Here is a 20,554-nt window from a genome sequence, read left to right as displayed (position 1 = left end):
AAAAAGATACTAACTTTAATATAAATACAGATCAATTAACTTTTTGTGTATTCTCGTTCACGCCTCCTCTTCCAGAACTAGAGTGCTGCAACTGCATTTGGCAGCCCAATGCACTAAGCTCCCGCTATGTGCGGGGTCCGGGGAAGGGCCGGACCGACCACAATGGTAAAAAAGATGCTTACTTTAATATAAATACAGATCAATTAACTTTTTGTGTATTCTCGTTCACGCCTCCTCTTCCAGAACTAGAGTGCTGCAACTGCATGTTTATGAAATATGGACCTAGTTGTATACAACTAATTCATAACTTTCCTACTTGTGTTACAAAGTGAAATGAAAATTATGTATAGAGATGAGTGCAACAATGCTTCTATGATTTGGGCAAATCATGCTATATAGATCTTCCTCATGCTCTTCTTTGGTGCCCCATGCGTCTGAGGCAGTTGAAATTTACAGAAACTAGTAAGTTAGATCTTTTACTAAAGAACATTCACAACAGTAGCCAGATAATCATCTATTCCCTCTTACGTGAACTGAAGATGAAGACGTCCTGTGCCACAAATTGACTGGATTAGTTTGTGCGAGGCAGCAAAAAGCTAAAGCCTGAATTCTCCCGGAGAGGAAGAGGAGGTTCAATGTCAGCTATATCTATTTGTTCCATTGATTTTGATATGTCATCAACTGAAAATGGGATGCTGAAAATTGAACCATGAAGAAACATCAGCTATTGGCTCAAAGAAGCATAAAAAGGAAGTTTACTAAGACAACACTAATAGTCCGTCTTATGCACATTCATCTGCACCTTACTCACTGGTAAGCTTCTGCTTGATAACATACCTCTATATAAGCTAAAATCGTAACAATAAAATTAGAGTGTTTCCCTAACTGTTTAAAACCTGAACTGGGAAGCGCTGATATTTTCGGTAACTGTTTGAGACTACTTTTCAGATCTAGTCCTAGTGAGATTCAAAGGAAATTCACCACACAAAAGCAAGGTATCAATTTCTACCAATTACAAGCATTGATGCTAACCTTGAATCATCATCTAAGAGAAAAGAGTTGCTGACTGCATGATTTGAATCTTCAGTCATCGACAGCCTCATGCTGGATATGACCTAATAAAATTGCATAAAAACCTTGTCCTTGGTTAATTTTACTGTGTAAACATGTTACCTGAATTATATCTTTTGAAGAATATGACTCTAACCTACGTTGAGTAATAGCATCCATAGAAACTTACATCCGCTGACACACTGTGTGTACCATACTTGTCATCCCAGTACATTGTACTGATCCTATACAATTGTTGGATGCTAAGAACCTGGATGAAAAAAGGTATTATTAGTGACCTTGAATGACATTCCAGCTAATTCTTCCTTCAAATTGATATCACTCACTGGACAGAGTTGATGGCTTATTTCATCCAGTGTCTTTTTGGGTTTTTGATGTATAACCTGCAGCAAGAAAAGTGAGGAACTTTTGAGAACTCTACCATCCCATTTTTAAAAATGAGAGAACAAAGTTAAATGTAAATGCTTACAAGAAAACCAATGGCTTGTCTGATATGCTTCAGCTCATCCCATGCTGATCCTGCATACTGTTTTTGTTTTTGTTTTTCACTTGGGGGATCAAATATGACTTTTAGGAAACCAAGTTAACAAAATATCTGATGGAGCGCATACCTCATCAGTTGCAGTGAAGCACCAATGCTCCAATTCCGCCAGTCCTGCTTTGACGTATTCACCATTGCTAAATGAACAGCACTCCCGTCTTAAGAGAAGGCTGTGAAAATTTGACAATCACATGAGGGAACTTTTAAATGCATTGTAGAAAACTGCACGCAAACAAAAGTCTATAGGTGCACCTGTTAAAAAGCTGAACGTTGATGAATGAAAATATCTGAGTGAATACTTTACGAACTAAAAATGGGGGAACCTGAAAGTATTAAGTCCAGAAAAGCAAGACGAGAAGTAAGCTTCATAATATTTTGGAATCAAAGGTTTATGTACTATTTCTAATCTTAATAACCATCTAAAGACACGTGGCATTGTTAACTCAGCTGAGCCAATGGTTTCTGGATAAAAATTTTATTCTCTAGGAACAAATTGTTTTTCTGGAAAGGGGTTCAAAATAATTGAAATCAAAGGGAAAAATCAGCTTCACTAACATGGTTTGCTTTTAATGTGTTCAAGAAGTTCCCCAGGCTCTTCACAATTCCCTGCCAATGGGCAATCAAAGCTTGCTGAGCTGCTGTATTAGCTACTGAACGTGAGGACCCTTTAACCAAGCTTGCTCTTGAAGTTCGTGGTGCCTAATATCCAACAAAATTGTTTACATGAAAATGACAAAGGAAAAGATTCAACATAATGGAAAAATGAGGTAGAGTGTTAAGAGTTATACATAATGCAAACAACATAAAATCCAAGAGACATTGAAATGTCTCTGGAGATATTTTCTCCACATACCTGGATACACAACCCCAGCAATGGAGAAATCTCCTTTTTCAAATTGTCACGAATCATTCCATAAATTTTCTCCACATATGCTGTAAGTTGCTGCTTGAACAGCAAGGCAGGGTATTTTGCTTCTACTTGGCGTAAAGTTTCAACTCCTCCAGTCACAAAGGAGAGATTGACTCCTTGAGGGTTTCCACGGAAACTCTGGAAAATCAAAAACAATGAATATCTTAAGGAGCTAGTCTTAAACTTCCTCAAGAAAAAGTACTGAACTTGTTTATATCTTTTAACTTCCTACCTGCGACATCCTCCCAAACAGAGATGCTGATGAGGATCGACGACGTAGAGGGGTCATTGCTGCAGCAGCACTTGCTTTGAGTGTACGCTGAAGTAGCAATAGAAGAGTAGAAGCATTTGACAGCCAATAAGCCAGTACATCATTATTGTCCTGGGTTTTCTGTGCCAACCAGAAATGGAATTATAAGAAACAATTGTAGTTTTAAAAAGTGAGGACATAAAGTATAAGGAGAACTGGGTATTGTAGCTCAAACCTCAATAGCATGACCAATAGTCTGGATGATTCGGTCAAACACAGTGGTTCTCTCAACTTCGAAAGATCTCCACTGCAAAAGGCACTTATAAATGATGCAGGCTGCAATTGGCCTGTTTCCTGCAAAACCCAAGTTTTGTGCGATGCAGCGAAGCAGCAACTCCTGGTTCTCTTGCTGTTTCTCATTAAGTGACTTTTGCGGTTTGTCATCTGCTTCAGGAAGTTCCCTTTGGTTCAATGAAGGGCTATGAAGATCCTAAATAATGCAAGTGAGAATATGAGTAACAAAATTTGTAGGCGTGTAAGTAGAATTTGGCAACACAAGTTTTATAAAGAAGGTAAATTACCACGTGCATTCTATTATCCTCAAAACTTCGACCACTCTCATTTCTCTGTCAATTGAACAGAAAATGTCAGATTCTTCCATTCTTGAATCCTCCAAAAAAACTACATGTGAAACAGCAATACCTGGATAATAGATCTAGAGCGTCCAGAAAGGAACTTATTAGGTGCCATTGATACAGCTTGCTGACGGAAAACTTTGTTCTCCGACTCTAAGTTTGTCATCTTCTCCTCTAACCTGATTTTGCAGGGGTCAGTGGCAACACAAAAATAAACAAAAGCTAAATAGTTCTTTTATGAATGGAAAAATGCAACACAATCATATTACATTAAAATCCTAGTTGCAGAAGGCTAGTAACCTTTTTCAAACTTCCAAGCATTATCTAGACATGACTACTATTAAAGTTCTTGGAAAAACAAGTGGACTGACAATTCTATTTATCGTTTGAACATCATGGTGTAGAGAATGCATCATGAAAATAGTTGAAGTAAAGCTGTTCATCACCTATAGGTTAAGTGCACCAAATTTAATTCACAATATCCTAGGCCTACTCTACCAACTACTTCAATGTTTTCGCTCGGGTGACCATATTCTTTCTTTCACAATCAACATCCTATTGGTAGGTCAATATTTCATTGTGTACAATGTTCTGATGGAAACTCTCAACTGCATCATTGCTGTAAGAGTTATCCAATAAATTATAACGATGTTAATTTTAAGTTGAGTTAGTCACATCAGCATGCAGTGTTAATCTTCTAGCTCATTCAACACTGCAAGACAAAAATGCATATCTATATTTACAATAAAAATAAAGTTGGTGTTATAAGCTGGAACAGAATATAACTGAAATAAAGCACAGTCAGAGCAATCTGATTACCCTTTCAGGGATTCCTGGAGTTGAACAACTCTTTTTTCTGTTTCTTCTAACTTCCTGCGACTTTCTTCCCCAGATTCTTGAGCCTCAGTATATTTCTGTTTCCAGTCATCACAGTTCTGCTTTTCTTGTTCTAGAGAAACCTGGACAGAACACACAGAGATTGACAAAGAGTATAAGCTAAGCACAAGAGCATGGGCGAGTACCATTTCATATTATGATCCTTTTAGGGGATGTTATGAAATGATATTCACCATTTACCTTTATTGTTTATCTAATTTGTTCTTTGATTAAGCCACAAAAACATAAATAGTCAGTATTTACTCTTCCACAAGTCTCTGCAGCCGGAACTACAAATGAATGTGCATTTGGACCCAGCTGCTGCATACAACTTTACATTTCAGCTCTAACCGGGTAGAAACTTCCAAGAATAATGCTTGTACATAACAAAATTTCCTGAACCTATATGCTGGGAAGTTACTAAACTGTAATGGGCTTTCAAATCCTTTCCACCTCATGCACCTGTACAAATAAGGATCCATCAAGGCAGTCTGGGACCCTTCTTTCTAAAACTATGTTTTTAACATCTTAGTTTCTGCTAACTAGTCATAGGTGGTACATCTTGGGGATCTACTAGTTTGACACTCCCTGATCTCATAGGCAGTGCTCGTTTTCGCCCATGGTGGTCAGTTATTTGTATGTGGACCCAAAGAACCTCATCCACCACAAATATGTACATTGGATGTTTGAACATCTTCTGTCATAAAGGGAAGGCACCACAAATGCAAAAGCAAACAAAAAGACCAAAGTAGATGCGGAGAATGCAACCTTATATTGCTTGACATGTTAATGGCTCCCTCTGTCACTAGTGGATGATCCTAATTTTTTTCAGCACAATTCCTAAAATGTCCGACTACCCTAAGTAGACTTCCCCTTCAACTTTTGAGCATTATGAGATCACCTAATGGACCAACTCTATCCTATTGGAGTTCAAGTATATGAAATAAGTAAACTTAAGTTTTAATTTTTGAACCCCACTTATTTCAAACTACTCTAGGAATACAATGATCTTAAATTCCATTAAGTCAACATGTGATAAAAATATCGGTTCTCAAGCGTGTTTGATCAGGCTGCTGAAATACTATCAAAAGCAACTTGAGTAGGAAATGGTTACTCTTCTGACACAACAATTCCTTTTCATTGAATTATGAATCAAATGCAAGGTTTTCTCAAAGAACAAACTATCTTGAAACCAGCCTGATCACATTTGAAAGATACTAGATTTTTGGAATACTAGTCAGACTGTTTGAAACTTCATATGATTCTTTCACATTATTATAAAATGTTCAATTCCATGAATGAATCCAGAATCAAGCGAAGAAATCAGTATCATTTCCAGGTAGTCTCTGATTTGAAGGAAAGACTGCCAGTCTTCAATAACCATATTTATTTCCTAGTTTAGTTTTAGCTTTGGGGCATAATATCTTTTCCTATTATTGTACATATTTTTCTTTTTAGAGAAAAACTGGTATGCCCTACAATGGTATAAATAGGGCTGTATCAATGAAACTTATTTGCAAACAGTTTTTAACCTTCTTCTCAAGCATTTAATGATCAATAGATTGTCATATTCAGCACCACAACAGAATGAGATCCTTGTAAATTGGATTACCTTTAAACAGTTATTTTCTTCCATTAGAGATTCTACTTTCTTAGTATCTTCAACATAAACTGGAGTTTCCTGGATTACAGGAGGTGCTTCTTCAATAGCCTTTTTTGCTGCTTCTCGTTCCTTGACCACCAATGCATTTGCTTCATCAACTTTTTTTTGCATTGCTTCCAAAGCCTCTTGAAACTTTGCCATCTCTTGTGCTTTTGATTCTTCCAAGTCAGTCTGCATAGTGGTTTGAGTAAAAATTTCACTCAATTGTATGGGTAGAGAATGGTGTAACACAGCTGAAAATTATAGTATCTAACAACAGGATGCAAGATTATTAGGAAATTTAGCATGATAGTAAGAGTTTCTTCTTGTGAGTAATGCATCTGCACGTATCTAGCCACAGTTGCACAAAGCATAAGTGTACTTTGAAAATGTGATCTATACAATTAAAAGATGAGTTAAAACATGATATTACTCTTAGACGTTTTTCCAGTTGCAACCGCCATGTAAGCTCCTCCAGCTGTTTTTCAAGCTTATCCTTTGCCTCTTTGAGCGCACCAGTATCCCTTGCAGCCTGCATGTAGTTGAAAAAAGTAACAAATAGCAAGGTCAAAACGCATATCCATACTCCAATTCAGCCTTATGCAGCTTGATGGGATTCTGTGCTATCTCTTGGTAAACCAGCATAGAGTTAGGGTTCAGAAAAGGTCAACTATTTTCATCTATAATCTTTCTCTAGCATCCTCTCTGGTAGAAACCAGTAGGGCTGTAAACTTCATTACTTAGCTTGACAGAGTACACTAATGATTATGGAGTCATGAGACACTGTAATCAGAGATGTGTTTTGTGTTTCCTACTGGATTACAAAGTTGTTTGCTTACCATTTTAAGCTTCCTTAGTTCCTTTTTGGCAGATTTTCCCCTCCATTTGCATTGTGCAACAAGTACTCCTCTTTTAAGCCTTATATAATATGAAGAAGCTTTATGACAACGCCACCGTGCCTGAGGAGGATAATGACTAATCTTAGACTTGCATCAATACCAGATAAATCATGCAACACATAGCACACAGGAATTCTACCTGAATCATTATTGCAGCTTCAGTTTGCTTCCTAAATCTGAATCTCTTACGAGCATCCATAGCTCGCAAAACAGTCTGCACCACGAGCACTGAGACCTGGAGTTTCCTATAGGCCTTTCTAGCATGATGCCTGCGTGCGTTCTTCTGAATTTTTATAGCAGCTGCTTGCCTCTTTATTTGCACATAAACTTTGCATGCCAGTTTACCTAAAATATGAAAAATAGATCATGTGTTGTGAGATTAATTTTACTCTACCAAATGCCTATTTGTTGAGATTAATTTTACTCTGCCAAGTGCCTATTTGTTTCTTCCATTATTTCTTTTGTCGTTTATGGGTTTTTGTTCGGATGGAGCTTGAAACAGACAAAAAAGAGGCATACACTGCAAAGAAGATGTAGTTCAACCCTTAAGATTGTTTTCCATTATGAACTTGCCATGGATCTTCAATAGTTTTAAGATGTCTCACCTCTACATAAAGACTGTAAAGCTATAGCAGCTCTTCTCAACGCTACGAATTGGTTACGAGCAATGTGAGTTCTTATTCGTCGTTGTATAACTTTGGCTGCATTGTTAAGAACCTCTGCTCGTCGTGCATCCAACTCGGCCATCTGTCCGGCCCTTAGGAATACCTTAGTCTTTCCTATCTGCGAAAGCAAAGTGGAACTAATCACTGAATCTCATTCTGTGGCTGCAAATTTTCCTTTCCAATGGCATTTGCAGATAGCATGCTTGATACTAATGTGAAGTAGAGGTTTATGGATGCTTCATGACCTTAGGAAGGAAATGATCCATTCTCCTCAGAATATGTGAATCAGAAATATAAAGACTATACTGATGAAATAGATGCATTCTGATCCCAGTAGAATGATACCTCAAGGTGGAAGAAAAACTAGGATTACCTGAAATCCCTGCAGCCCCCATTTTTCCAGAATCTTCTTGCAAGCAGTTTTTTCGTCATAGCTGCCATGCAAAAATATCTACGATTCAGAATCATCTGGTGAATCCTAGAAAAAATACTTTTCAAACAAATTCAGCCTATGTAAGACATCTCAAAGTAGTGTGGCTCTTGACATTCTGTTCAAACTAAAAGAAGATACATACCTCCCTTCCAAAACCTCTGGCGCTAGGAGCCCAAACCTGTGTGTGAATTCAAAGAAAGGGCGGCGAGTAGGGAATCCAGCACAACTGATTCTAATTGCCTCTAAAACACCCTTAAAAGAAAATCCAGTTGGTTATAATCAATAACTATCACAAGTAAACAAACATCTATGTTTCCCCTCTCCCAAGGTGGGGATTTGCTAAGATGGAGATGACTTACACCACAGCGCAATTGTCGCATAATGTTGTCATTTTCAAATATAGCAGGTTTTAGGAGATTATTAGGCTTTACACATCTGATGTAGTGAGGTTCTGTAGCATTCAGCGTCTCCATCAACTGCTGCAATTGTAACTGCATTTCAAGTTTGTATATCGTCAGCACATGAAAAGCTGACAGTTTCAGAAGGAAGACTAATAACGATCAGCATATAGAAAAAGGTAACACAGAGTTTCGTCATGTACATAAATCAAATAAGGCTCAAAATGAGCAGTGACCCAACAAGTAAATGCAAGAATACCTTAAAGCGTGAACCAATTGAAGAAAATTTTGAAGATTTTGAAGTCTCTTCACCTAATGAAGGGAAGAGTCCTGCTACAAAAGAGCATTTTGAAGCACATAGGAGGTCTTGATGTTCAGGCACTATATAGTCCTTGTTTTTGTCTAGAAATTGGTCAGATTGATATTGCACCTAATAAAAAATGGATTATATTAGGAAATGTGCATGGAAAATCACTCTAAATAGCTGTTGTAAATCAGACTCACCTCTCCAGCATAATGTGAAATTATGAAATCTGTACGAGACAGTTTGGGCTTAACAAAGCGCTTGTGAACTTTGAATGTCTGATATAGCTTGTTAGAGAATGTTTCGTGTGTTGACTTTGGGAACATACTGGACAATGAAAGTAAATAATGATAACAAATTTTATCAGTTAGCTTAAACAGAGTTACAAACTTAAACTCAACTATTACCATACAAAAAGTATGGGGAACAGAAGTCTTAAGTAACAATTAAGTGGCATACGATTAATTTTCATAATATAGACTAAGATGGGATATATCTTACCAAGCTTCATCTAGCAGAGCAACAATTCCACCTGGTTTCTGCAAAGAGAAATACCACAATTACAGAACTAGTTGTAACATTTTGAGCAGTATTAATATTTCCTTTTGTAAATGATAATTTAGAAGTCTGTAATGGAACTTTCATGCTGCATAGTTTCAGTGAGATGCTGGTCAAAAGTTGAGATTGTTCCTTAATTTTTCAAGTGAGGGTGTTTTGTTAGTCACTCTAGATAGACTCCTATGTTTAGTATTTCTTTTTCACAGATCTTTACACTATGGAGAAAGAGTTTCATCATAGCTTTCTTTCTCTAGGGAAGCAGAGCAGCATAGAGAATTGCACTATTCAATTACCCTAACAACTCAACCTTTCCTAATATACACCTCGTGCATTTATTAGCTAAATTCTAAATTTCTCAATTACCTGGGATCCAGTAAGCAAGAAGATTTTTCTTTTTCGATAATAACAACCCAATAATCATGTACAGCCAGAACATTACATTTTGATAAGTAGCCATAACAATACTTATGATCTTTTCTTTTTTAAGAAAAAACTATCCAATAACTAATGCAACACATTTCGCAAGACGTTTGTGATGTTATTACAGAAAATTTTGAAATCTATGTGTTTTTGCTGTCTAATAACCTAGAAGTCCATCCTTTTTTTTTTTTTTTTAAAAGGTAAGTAGAAGTCCAAATTCTAATCATTAAGTTTGAACATAAATTTGTTATTTGAAAAAAGTGATGCCATGTACTGTTGGCATAAAGAAAATGTTTACCAGCAAGAATTGAACACAAGACCTTTGAGTCATGAGACCTCAACGTTGCCACTTTAATAAAATAATCATTGGATGAACTTAAACCTCGGTTTAACAAACTAATAATTCTCAAGTAGTGAATTCAGAGGAAACTGCAACTACCTTTTCAATAAGATCTAAAACATCCTGGTTATCCACGAACTCAATGTAGCTCCAATCAATGGCCTCTCTTTCGTATTCCTCTTGTTCCATTTTGAAGACATGCTGTAAAGCCACAAAAGGTCTGAGAAATAATGCATAAATCAATGCTGACATTGTCAGCAATATACGCAAGGTCTACCTGATTGAAATGTTGCTGCAGCTTCTCATTTGTATAGTTTATGCAGAATTGCTCAAAGCTGCAAAGCATGATATAATGAGACACAAAAACAAGAGTTGCAAATCGTTGAACACTCATGCAGACATTTCATTTAAATGAAATAATGTTATAGTAATTGGAAAGGCGAGCTAAAGACTCGCAGCTACCTGTTGTGCTTAAAGCTTTCGAAACCATAGATATCAAGGACTCCAATGAGACATTTAGACTGGGGATCTTGTCCAATTGAAACATTTATCTTGTCTACCAACCTGCATTTCCCAAGAGGCAAAAAAACTTTACATGAATCTGTGAAATTAGTTAATCAATCATGCACTAAACTCTGGAAACTATTTTCAAGTCTGAATCCGCGTGGATGCTGATTCAGGAAAAAAAAAAATTACAAAAGCATCTGTGTGTGTGTGAGTACATACACACACACATATAATATATAATATATACGTACATATACATATTGGTTTCAACGTGGCATATATTTTCTCTTCTCCTTTCTTTCCAATTCATGGTTAGTTTTAGTGAGTCTAATATCTCAAATCAACATATTTCTTTCACAATTGCACTCTTTATTTGTTACCATCACAGCAAACAAGTTTTATGACATCCTTGAATTACAATAATTGTAAATAATACTTCATCCCATTTTATGTGAAGGTGCTACTATTTGGGAGTCAAACAGTTTTTTCTTTGACTTCGATTTTCTCAAAATCTTTTTAAATATCTGAATTATTAACCCTGTTGCGCTATAGTATTTTTCATGTAGTTTTCAAATATATAAATTTTATTTCAAAAAATTTAGGGAATCTATGCCCGAATTCACACTGAAAACTAGGCACTTTGACTCTCGTACTCCCCTTCACATAAATTGTGACAGAAGTTCCCTTTTAAAGTTAAGATATAAAAAACAAATAAACATATTAAGTCTTCAGTGCCTTGCAAGAGACAATAGCTAGTACATTAGCCATGCATGGTGATAAATCATATTAAGCTTCTTACCAGTCAAATAGTCTAGAATATATTGTTTTAGCGAGACCATCCCTACTTATTTCAGCACTGCGAGGATCAAGGCTTCGTTTTATCACTTCTTCGGGGGTAATCATCACCCTTTTGCACAATGCATCTTCCAAAGCTACAGGGTCACACCTAAAACATTAGGAAAATCAGAATCCAACCATTATCACAGCCACATAACATTTGAATATGGAAGGTGACATTAAGAATCTTCCGTACCTCAGAAGCTCTGCTGCAGTTTTGAGATGAAGTTTGGCTTTTTCCTCTTTAATAACTGATGAATCAACCTCTTTTCCTTTTGCAAAGTCAATATTACCAAGATGAAGAATTGCAGCAACAACTCTAAAAATTGCTTCCTGAGGGAGGCCGGGGGGGGGGGGGGGGGGTGAAGTTAGATGTAGAGTTTGCTTCTTCTTTATTGAAAGGAAAGTAGAAACATGAAGCTGGCAAAGCTGTATGAGATATATACCTGGTCCTGTTTACTAATTCCCACAACATCCATTGCCCTTCTAGTGGCAAGGTACTCTTCTGCATCGCTCACACCAACTAGTTCGTAGCACTTTGACTGGTTAAGATAGCGAAATGATTTGGGATGTTCCAACTTATACTTCTCAATCTCCTACAGTGATTAGGAAGATTCTCAGCAACATACTATCACCAAAGAGAGTTGATGCAAACCCACAAAACATTCATAATGTCTTCGAAGTTCGTATTGCAACAGAAAATTACCTCTTGGGGGGCCGCACAAAGAAGGTAAAAACAGTGGTAGTTGCGCTCAGGATCAGAAATTTGGCAAACACGGGATCTTTCGAGGAGGTAGGTCCTGATTGCTGCTCCTGATATCCTTCCATGTTTGTCAAACTGAATCTCAACGAATTTGCCAAAACGGCTGCAGCAATTTTAGGTTAAGGAGAAAATTAAACAGCTTCAATCTAATATGTTAACATAATTATTTGGTATTGATTATCTGCAATCACAAGTAAACTTCAAAAATAGCTTATCTATTACAAGGAAAAATAGGAGTAGTAAAACAAGCAGTTCAATCTCCAATGTGCACTTTTTGATGGAATATGTATCGCAGAATAATTAACCAAGTCGAAATTACATATAACTGCATCATGTGAAAAGCAAATGCTGAAATGCACAAGTGCTAAAGAGCTTGACCTGGAATTGTTATTTCTAACAGTCTTCGCGTTGCCGAATGCTTCAAGAACAGGATTAGACTGCACTTGAATGGGTTCATGCAAAGATCCATGAGAATAAATATTAATTAGCAGAAAATAAACAAAATCCAAGAGTAGAGGAAATTTGTGTGGAAAGGTGAGGGGTGATTGAAAAATTAAAGAGCACATAATAGGTTATCAATTTTTTTTTTTTAATTATGTTTTTTTTTTTTTCAAAGGAGGGATGCAACATAGGTATCAATGATATGTTATCTTACACCAAGGACTTGTTGCTCTACTGTGCGCCCTTCAGTTGCTGCACGGCCACCCAGAAAGGCAAGATATCGCATAAGCATCTTGGTTGTCTCAGTTTTACCGGCTCCACTTTCACCACTAACAAGAATAGAATTGCTTTTGCCCTCATGGATCATTGCCCTGTTTCCAGCAAAGGCTGTTCAATATATCATGCTATAATAAGACGAAAATTATTGTAATTATTGTGCTTAAACTGGGAGGAACCTGTAAGCAACATCTGCAATGGCAAAGACATGAGGGCTTAATTCTCCAAATGGTGCTCCCTTGTATTGTTGCATCATGTGTGAATCATACAAATGAGGCAATTTTTGAAATGGATTTATTGCGATTAAGATATTTCCTGTATAAGTCTGTAATTATATCAAATATTAAGAGATAGGCGCTGTTGTCTGTACTGTAACATAAGAAAGAGCTTAAAATTAGACATAATTCAAAAAATCACTACACTATCTTACGTAAATCTCATTGAGTTCGTATCGCGTTTTGAGGTTCTGCAGTACTCCAGGCTCATGCAAATAGGATAGTTTTGTCATGTCATCAACACCCGCAGCAGGAGCTTCCACATCTTTTGGATAAAGTTTTGACAATTTCCTAACAACCTGAAGCATGAGAGGACGACATAATATGGTGTGATGTATCATCCATAAAACAGGATAGCCTGCCTTTATCAAACCGACATGTTAACTAACAGGAACAGATATATCATTTGTAGTCTCTTCTTCTATTAAATAAGGAGTTCAGAAAGTCATTTCTATCATCCACTAATTTCGCTTCTTGTTAAGGGATGCTTCACTAAGGGTGCATGAGATAAGGTTATCGTATTAACTGTTCCACCTATAAGAATTAGATAAAAACAATGATTCCATAATATTTTTCATTCAGCAGCATGCAAATGGTCTTGAATGATGGGTGCAAAACTCAGTATCATATGAGGTCTATAAGATAAGGAAGTAAATACCCAATTTAGTTCTAAGGTAAATTGCTGTAAGAAAGTGCTTAATAAATATCAAGAAATGAAAGAAGTAATTAGCAATTAAAATGCAGAACAAATTACCTTCTTTCCATCGGTCCTCTGAATCTCTGCTTCCCCATTTGTTATTTTCTTTACTTCTCCATCAATCCAAGCTACCTCCGGGTCTTCAACCCATATATGAGACCCTACTATTATATTAACTGCAGTGCCCTGGAAGCCCGAAAAATAAAAAAGTTGAAATTAAGAAGAGCAGGTTCAATAGAGTTGATCACATTAAAAATTTATCTCCCATATGATCACACAATCTCTTATGTCATGCAATGTAAATGAACAATAAACACCAAAAGGAGTCAAACTCATGAGTAAATCAAACAAAGAGATATAACGGTGTAACGCAAATCTATTCAAGTGTTTTCCACCAGGTTATAGCATACATATATTAGTCTAATTATAAACATTGTTTTCCACCAGACTGTGGCATTAGCCCCGTGAACTTTAGCGCCCGATGAACGTCTGAGGTGTTTTTGAAACATTGCTTACAAGTCTAAAGCAATCACACAGGCAAACTTACCAGATATTTTTTAACAGTTGCTAACACATGTTCATACACAGTAAACTTCATTTCCATGTAGCAACCTAATAAACAATAATTTTACCATTCATTCTACCTGCTACCATCGTGAAGGACAAATTAAAAAGATAGTTTTCAGGTAGACTGGTAATCCTGTATAAGTCCTCATGTAAAACCATACTAATAATATACTCCATCTATCTCAAATTATCTGTCGTGTTTCTCTTTTACACGCTCCTTAAAATAATATTAATTAGGAGAGATTTTAACTATTTTACTCTCATTCATGTATAAAGATAAAATTTCTCTTCATTAAATATCTATTTTATTGAGGTGTTTGTAGTTTTCAAGAACAATTACTATTAAGGATAAATCAGGAAAAAAATAATTAATTTTTTCTTGAACTTCTAAAATGACAAATAATTTGAGAACAACTATTTTTAAAAATCACGACAGATAATTTGAGGCGGAGGGAGTAATTAGCTTCTTCTTTGTGAATGAACGTGTGCATTAATTCTAATTAAAAACATAAATAGTGAATTCCAAATTTCAACACTTTAGGTTAGATAAATCGGCCTTCAAGATCCAAAATCCCTAATTTACTCTTCAAATAATTAATTTCATCACGTTTTCCAACTCCAAAAACTGTTCAACAGCCATTGAAACTCAAGGAAGATTGTGCCTAATTTACCACATTCGGAGATTATCACGGTATCCTAAATCCTAAGCATATAAATTCTGAAAAGCATAATTTCTATCACCTGTTCCTCTAAAGTTAAAACAGAGAAAATTTACTCATACAATGTAAACTACTCCCTCTGTCTCAAATTATCTGTCTGATTTCTAAAAATAGTTGTCCCATATTATTTGTCGTTTTAGAAGTTCGAGATGAAATTATTTTTTTTTTCTTTTCCATTTCACCCTTAGTAGTTATAGTTCTTGAAGACTACAAACACCTCAATTATGAGATGATGTTATAATTGTTCAAATACTAATAAGAGTAAAATAGTTAAAAAATTCTTCCTAATTAATGTTTCTTAAAGGACGTGTAAAAGAGAATCGTGACAGATAATTTGAGACGGAGGGAGTATCAATTAATGGTTCAAAAATAACTTTATAAATTTGAATAATTTATTAAACCTGAATTAGTCGAATGATGCAAACGTTTCAAAATATAACAAAAAGTGTCATATGAATTGGAACAACGACCGTAACATTTAAGCCAGGGGCCATACCATTATGGAGCTCTGATTGTGATTCTCAAAAAATTCAAATCATTCGAGCTTCTTCTTATATATATATATGCTTGCTCCTAATAATAAGAACGTTATGTCCATAAACAATGGGCAGTGAAATTTGATTGAGAAACAAAGTCTGTTGGGGTGTGTGTATTCCAACAGTAATTTTTTTTGAGTATTCTTTTTCTTCTTTCGTGTGTGTTTGGTGTAAATTGTGGAAGAGAAAGACATTGCTGCAATATCGGATCATCGTCATCTCTCTGCCCTACACCACCGTTCTTCTCTCCATGCATCTAATTTAAACTCCCACGTACTTCCACATTGCTTTTTATTTTTTTTGTTCGTTTGTTTTTTAATATATTTGTTTGGTAAATTTTTTTGGAAAATATAAGTTACTTAAAGATGGGGAAAATAATTTCCCGAATGGAAGTAGGAAAAACAAGTTTAACAAGTGATATTCCACACAAGGGCGGCTCAACATATTTGGTGGCCTAAAGCCAAAGTTTATCAAGAGGCCTTAATTTTTTTCTGTAGAAAAACTTTTTATTTCATTTAAAGTTCATTTTTCTAGCTTTTTGATCAAATTTATAATGGGCTTCTTCTAACAATTCTTTTTTAAATGGACAATATAACGGATATATTTTAGTTTTCTATGTTTAGAGAGCTCCTTCTTGAGATTGTATAACTTATTTTTTTTTTGTGTGTGTGTGTTTGAGTAACCTGATTCATTTTATTGTTTGACGTATTTGAGTTCTAAATGAGTATTAAAAAAAGAACAATATACACCTTTGAACTAAATATATAAGAAACTGTAACAATATGTGAAATTTTTCGTTTATCGAGAATTAATTTGACTAATCTTTGAAGTTAAATTGGATGATATCAACTTAATATTTTAAAATTTAAAGTTAGATATTCAGAAACTATACGAAAAGTACTATACGTTGCAATTTTGTCATGTTAATATGGTGAAAATTACATTTTTAAGTGTTGATCAAAGTTCACATAGATTGAATTTCGCGAAACGAAAAATATTACTACATGAATTGACTAGGAGGGTGTAATATTCTAATAAGAGAACATGATTCTAGAAGTCGATAAGTTGATATTAATACAAAATTTCACTACTTCATTTTGCTTGATATAATGCCAGAAAACTTGAAATTTAATGGAAAGAAATGTGAAATTTTAATTCTTCAATGCTCTTGCTATTGAAGATATTTTATTTTTTAACCGTAAAATATTCAATAATCTTAAAGACAATTAACCACAACTATTTAGAACCTACTGTTATAATAGAAAATGGGCAATTTGCATGATTGGCCTTATTCGGGTTTAATTTTTGTCCCTCAAATTGGTGGTCTTTAATTTTCGTCCTTCGCTAAAACTCCTTGGTTTTGAGTTCGAACCCCCGTTCAGTCAAAAATAAAAATAAAAATAAAAATAAAAATTGGAAGGTAGAGTTTGGATTCGTAAGGTAGAGTTTTGCATTCAGGCAGAGTTTCAAACTTTACCTGATCAGGCAGAATTTGACTCAAACTCTACCCGATCAGGTAGAATTTGACTGCAAACTCTACTTAAGGCAGAGTTTTGCCTTCAAACATAAGACAAACTCTTCTTAAGGCAGAGTGTTGCCTTCATGGCATAAGGCAAAACTCTACCGTAATTAAAGCAATATTCCACCTTAAGGTAGAGGTTTGCATTAAGGCAATTTTTTTTTTTTACTCAGTAGGAATTTTGCAAAACTCTGCCTTAAGGCCTAACTTTTACCCGAATAGGCCTAATTTTGCTACAAAACTCTGACTTAAGATTTTTTATTTTTTTTTACTGAGGTTCGAACCCCAAACCTCATGATATTAGGCGGAGGAAAAAAAATTAAACACCAGCATTTTGAGGGACAAAAATTAAATACCAATGCCTTTGAAGGGCAATTTGCACCAAAAAAAAAAAGGAATTTTTACTTGGTGTAACTTCTTCTAAGAGGTAATTATTGATAATAACTATCTTTTAATTTATTTATATTTAGTAGCTACAATAATTTTGTAAATTACCATTCGTAGTTATATCAAAATACATCAAGTTGGAGTGGTTTAACCCAGGTTCGAACCCAGCCAACAACATTACTTTTCTTATATATTTTTCCTAGCTTCTTCTCCTTATATTTTGAGTGTATTTAAGTGTATTTCGTCATATGTATTATCAAGTTGGAGTGGATGAAGTGGTTATTGGGCGTGGCTCGCCCCCCTTCCCATTACTTTTCATATATTTTTCAAACTTCTTCTCTTTGTATTTGAGTGTATTTTTTGTCAACATGACTCATATTTTATCTCATATGAATTTGGCTTGTCTTGTATCTGAATGTATATGAGCCAAATACATATGAGATGAGTGTATTTGGCCAAGTCAAATACATTAGCTACGAATTGTAATTAGGTAAATGATAGAAAATGGGGCCTCACAGATTAAGGGACCTAAAGCCTCTGCTTCAGTTGCTTGGCCCTTCGACCGGCCCTGATTCCACATTGATTATGTTCTCTCCATCCTTCAACACACTTCATCCAGACCCACCTCTCAAAGTATTTGTCTAGATTATATATAAACGCTCTTAGGATAATATTTTTTGCTTACATACCGAACACAAGAAATAAATAAGAAATCTATTTAGTTTCCAAGAAAACGTTCTCTATGGAAAATATTTTCCTTCACACCGAGCAAACTCTCGACGTCTGATACTTGCGTTGGGGTCAGATTCTGATTAAAGGTAGAGGGACTCTATCTATCTCACTACAACTCATGATAGTTTTATATTTTGTAGTATAAGAAATTTTGGACATGATTTAGGATATAAATGAGATAGATTCAACTTTTAAACTTGCAATTCAACTTATTGGACATTTCAAATTATGGGTCCAAAATATAAATTTATTAAAATTTAATAATTATCTCATATTCATATATATCCATGTTTATCAAAAAATTGAGTTTGGTTCAATATATGTCAATTAAGCTTTATCTTCCACTGATGAGGTTACCTAATAAACATAGGTAAGTGATCGTGATAAGATGAATTAGTAACCTATAACTAACACAAAACAACTTGTTCCAGAGAATTAAAATTACATTAATAGTAAGAATTTTTTAAAATGATTGGTGTTTATAAGTTACATGAAAAAGGAAAAAAAAAAAAAAGATCCTAAGAGGAGTACTATTTTATAGTAAGAATCCTTACTAATTGCTCCCTTCATTTCATTTTACACGAGGTTAAATTATTTAATCTTTTGTATAAATTACACATATCTTAAATTTTTAAAAATAAAATTTACATATTATGTAACTATATAACAAGTATAATTAATATATGTAACAATATATAATAATTTAAAGTATTTAAGAAAATTGTGGTCAATAAATTTCTTTGCCTTCCTAAATAGCAATAATGCAGTAAGTCAATAGAAACTTCTAAATGAAAAAAAAAAAAAGTTCTAAAACTGAATAATTTTCTCCACTATGCAAGAAAATCAATATATATATATGACGCCAGATTCATAGAATTCACTTTCAGAATTTGGTGCCACATATATGCCTTTCATTAATTAATTCCTTTGATTAAAAGAGTAAACTTTGAATTATATGTGATGACATCCAATTTCTTGGAAATTTCTCCTTCATTCAGAGGGTCTTCTTCTCTATATATATAAAATGACTCATTAGAGTTCAATATTCCTCAGTTACATGCAAGCTAATTAGACGTAACAATTCCTAAAATGAGCAACAAAAAGAAAGAGCCAATAAAGGTGAAGTATATATCAAGCCCTGTTATGGTAAATGTCAAGAATCCTTCTGAATTTCGAGCAATTGTTCAACAACTTACTGGAAAAAGTCCTCCAAAATCGTCCAATCTTTATAATCAACATGCAAAAATAGGGAACTATCATGAAGGAGTTGCAGCCAATAAAGCTTGTGAAGGTTCAAGTAATTTCGTGCAACAGTTTATGGGCAATGAAGCTAACAATTTCTGGAAAGAAGATTCAAAAGGCTTTTCTGGATTTCATTATCCATACTAATAGTGTACTTAATTAATGCTCTTTCTCATGCTATGTTGCTTCAGTTTACAGGTATTGTTATAAGTTTTGAGATTGATCTGTACACCGTCCAGTCCTGACCATTTTATGTACTCCATTACTTATTTGCTTTCAATTGATGCGAACTTATTTTCTTTTTAGTTCGTTATAAAAAAAAAAAGTATTTTTTTAAACTTAAAAATAATTTCACTAAACATAACATTTTACTCTTAGAATTTTTTTATAACTGCAAATATTATGATATGTCTAATCACACACATTATGTTAATTCTTAAATAGTCACCCCAATTATGAAAATAACTCAGTAAAGTCATGTTTCGGTGTTACAAACCTAAACTGAGGTAGGACATAATTGAAAATCACACTAAACTACCTTGAACTTACTTGTACTCAGTATTATAATCATTGAATTAACTATAAGATAGAGTTATTGTAAAATTAAAGAATCTAAATTCTGAATTGATAATATCAAATCGTATGTCCCAATGAAAACACTAAATTATAATCGGAACTGAATAATATTCGCTATGCTAGTTAAAGTCATGAGCCTCTAACAAAATACTTGCAAAAATCTGAATACACATGACCTCCGGGCATGCAAATATATTCAGTGAAACTTCATAAAGTGAGGCCTGGACATGACCTCTGGGCATGACCTCTGGCATATCCCAAAGAATATTGAAAATAACTTAAAGTAATAAGAAGACGAGAACTCCCACCTAAGTGAATAGCAGAAGTGAGCTAGTTGGATGATTGAGGTGGCAGGACCACAAAACTTTTTTCTAAGTGGCAGGACCCTCATTTTCTTTTTCATTTATTTTTGCTCCAGAAATTACTAATGATAGGATTAGCAAACACATGGGGGCCTCTTTGTATTTTTTAAAACTTCAGGGTTAAGATTTAAACTTTTCAAAAAAAAACCTTTCTCTTTCTCTTTCTTTCTCTCTTT

The 20,554-nt window shown here is 34.7% G+C and overlaps 1 protein-coding gene across 1 annotated transcript; it reads right to left on the bottom strand.

Moving 5' to 3' along the window:
• Window positions 1-16,059, bottom strand: LOC132059275 (myosin-11-like). The gene is made up of 38 exons (XM_059451850.1): window positions 15,521-16,059; window positions 13,796-13,924; window positions 13,197-13,340; window positions 12,946-13,091; window positions 12,705-12,861; window positions 12,428-12,486; window positions 11,993-12,152; window positions 11,733-11,882; window positions 11,483-11,619; window positions 11,249-11,395; window positions 10,405-10,506; window positions 10,220-10,277; window positions 10,042-10,143; window positions 9,126-9,163; window positions 8,825-8,951; window positions 8,580-8,750; window positions 8,282-8,413; window positions 8,065-8,174; window positions 7,863-7,923; window positions 7,430-7,607; window positions 6,964-7,169; window positions 6,765-6,884; window positions 6,359-6,457; window positions 5,896-6,117; window positions 4,227-4,366; window positions 3,475-3,586; window positions 3,354-3,398; window positions 3,008-3,262; window positions 2,755-2,913; window positions 2,466-2,660; window positions 2,168-2,311; window positions 1,865-1,935; window positions 1,683-1,782; window positions 1,541-1,597; window positions 1,398-1,454; window positions 1,241-1,321; window positions 1,033-1,115; window positions 1-695 (listed from the first exon to the last, which is right to left on the bottom strand). The coding sequence occupies exons 1-38, from the start codon at window positions 15,521-15,523 to the stop codon at window positions 572-574; spliced, it is 4,581 nt and encodes a 1,526-aa protein (XP_059307833.1). The 5' UTR covers window positions 15,524-16,059; the 3' UTR covers window positions 1-571.
• Between the last annotated feature and the right edge of the window lie 4,495 nt (window positions 16,060-20,554).

This window comes from Lycium ferocissimum, chromosome 6, assembly GCF_029784015.1.
Source record: "Lycium ferocissimum isolate CSIRO_LF1 chromosome 6, AGI_CSIRO_Lferr_CH_V1, whole genome shotgun sequence".
Lineage (NCBI taxonomy): Eukaryota > Viridiplantae > Streptophyta > Magnoliopsida > Solanales > Solanaceae > Lycium > Lycium ferocissimum.
This window is presented reverse-complemented; position numbering and strand designations above follow the sequence as displayed.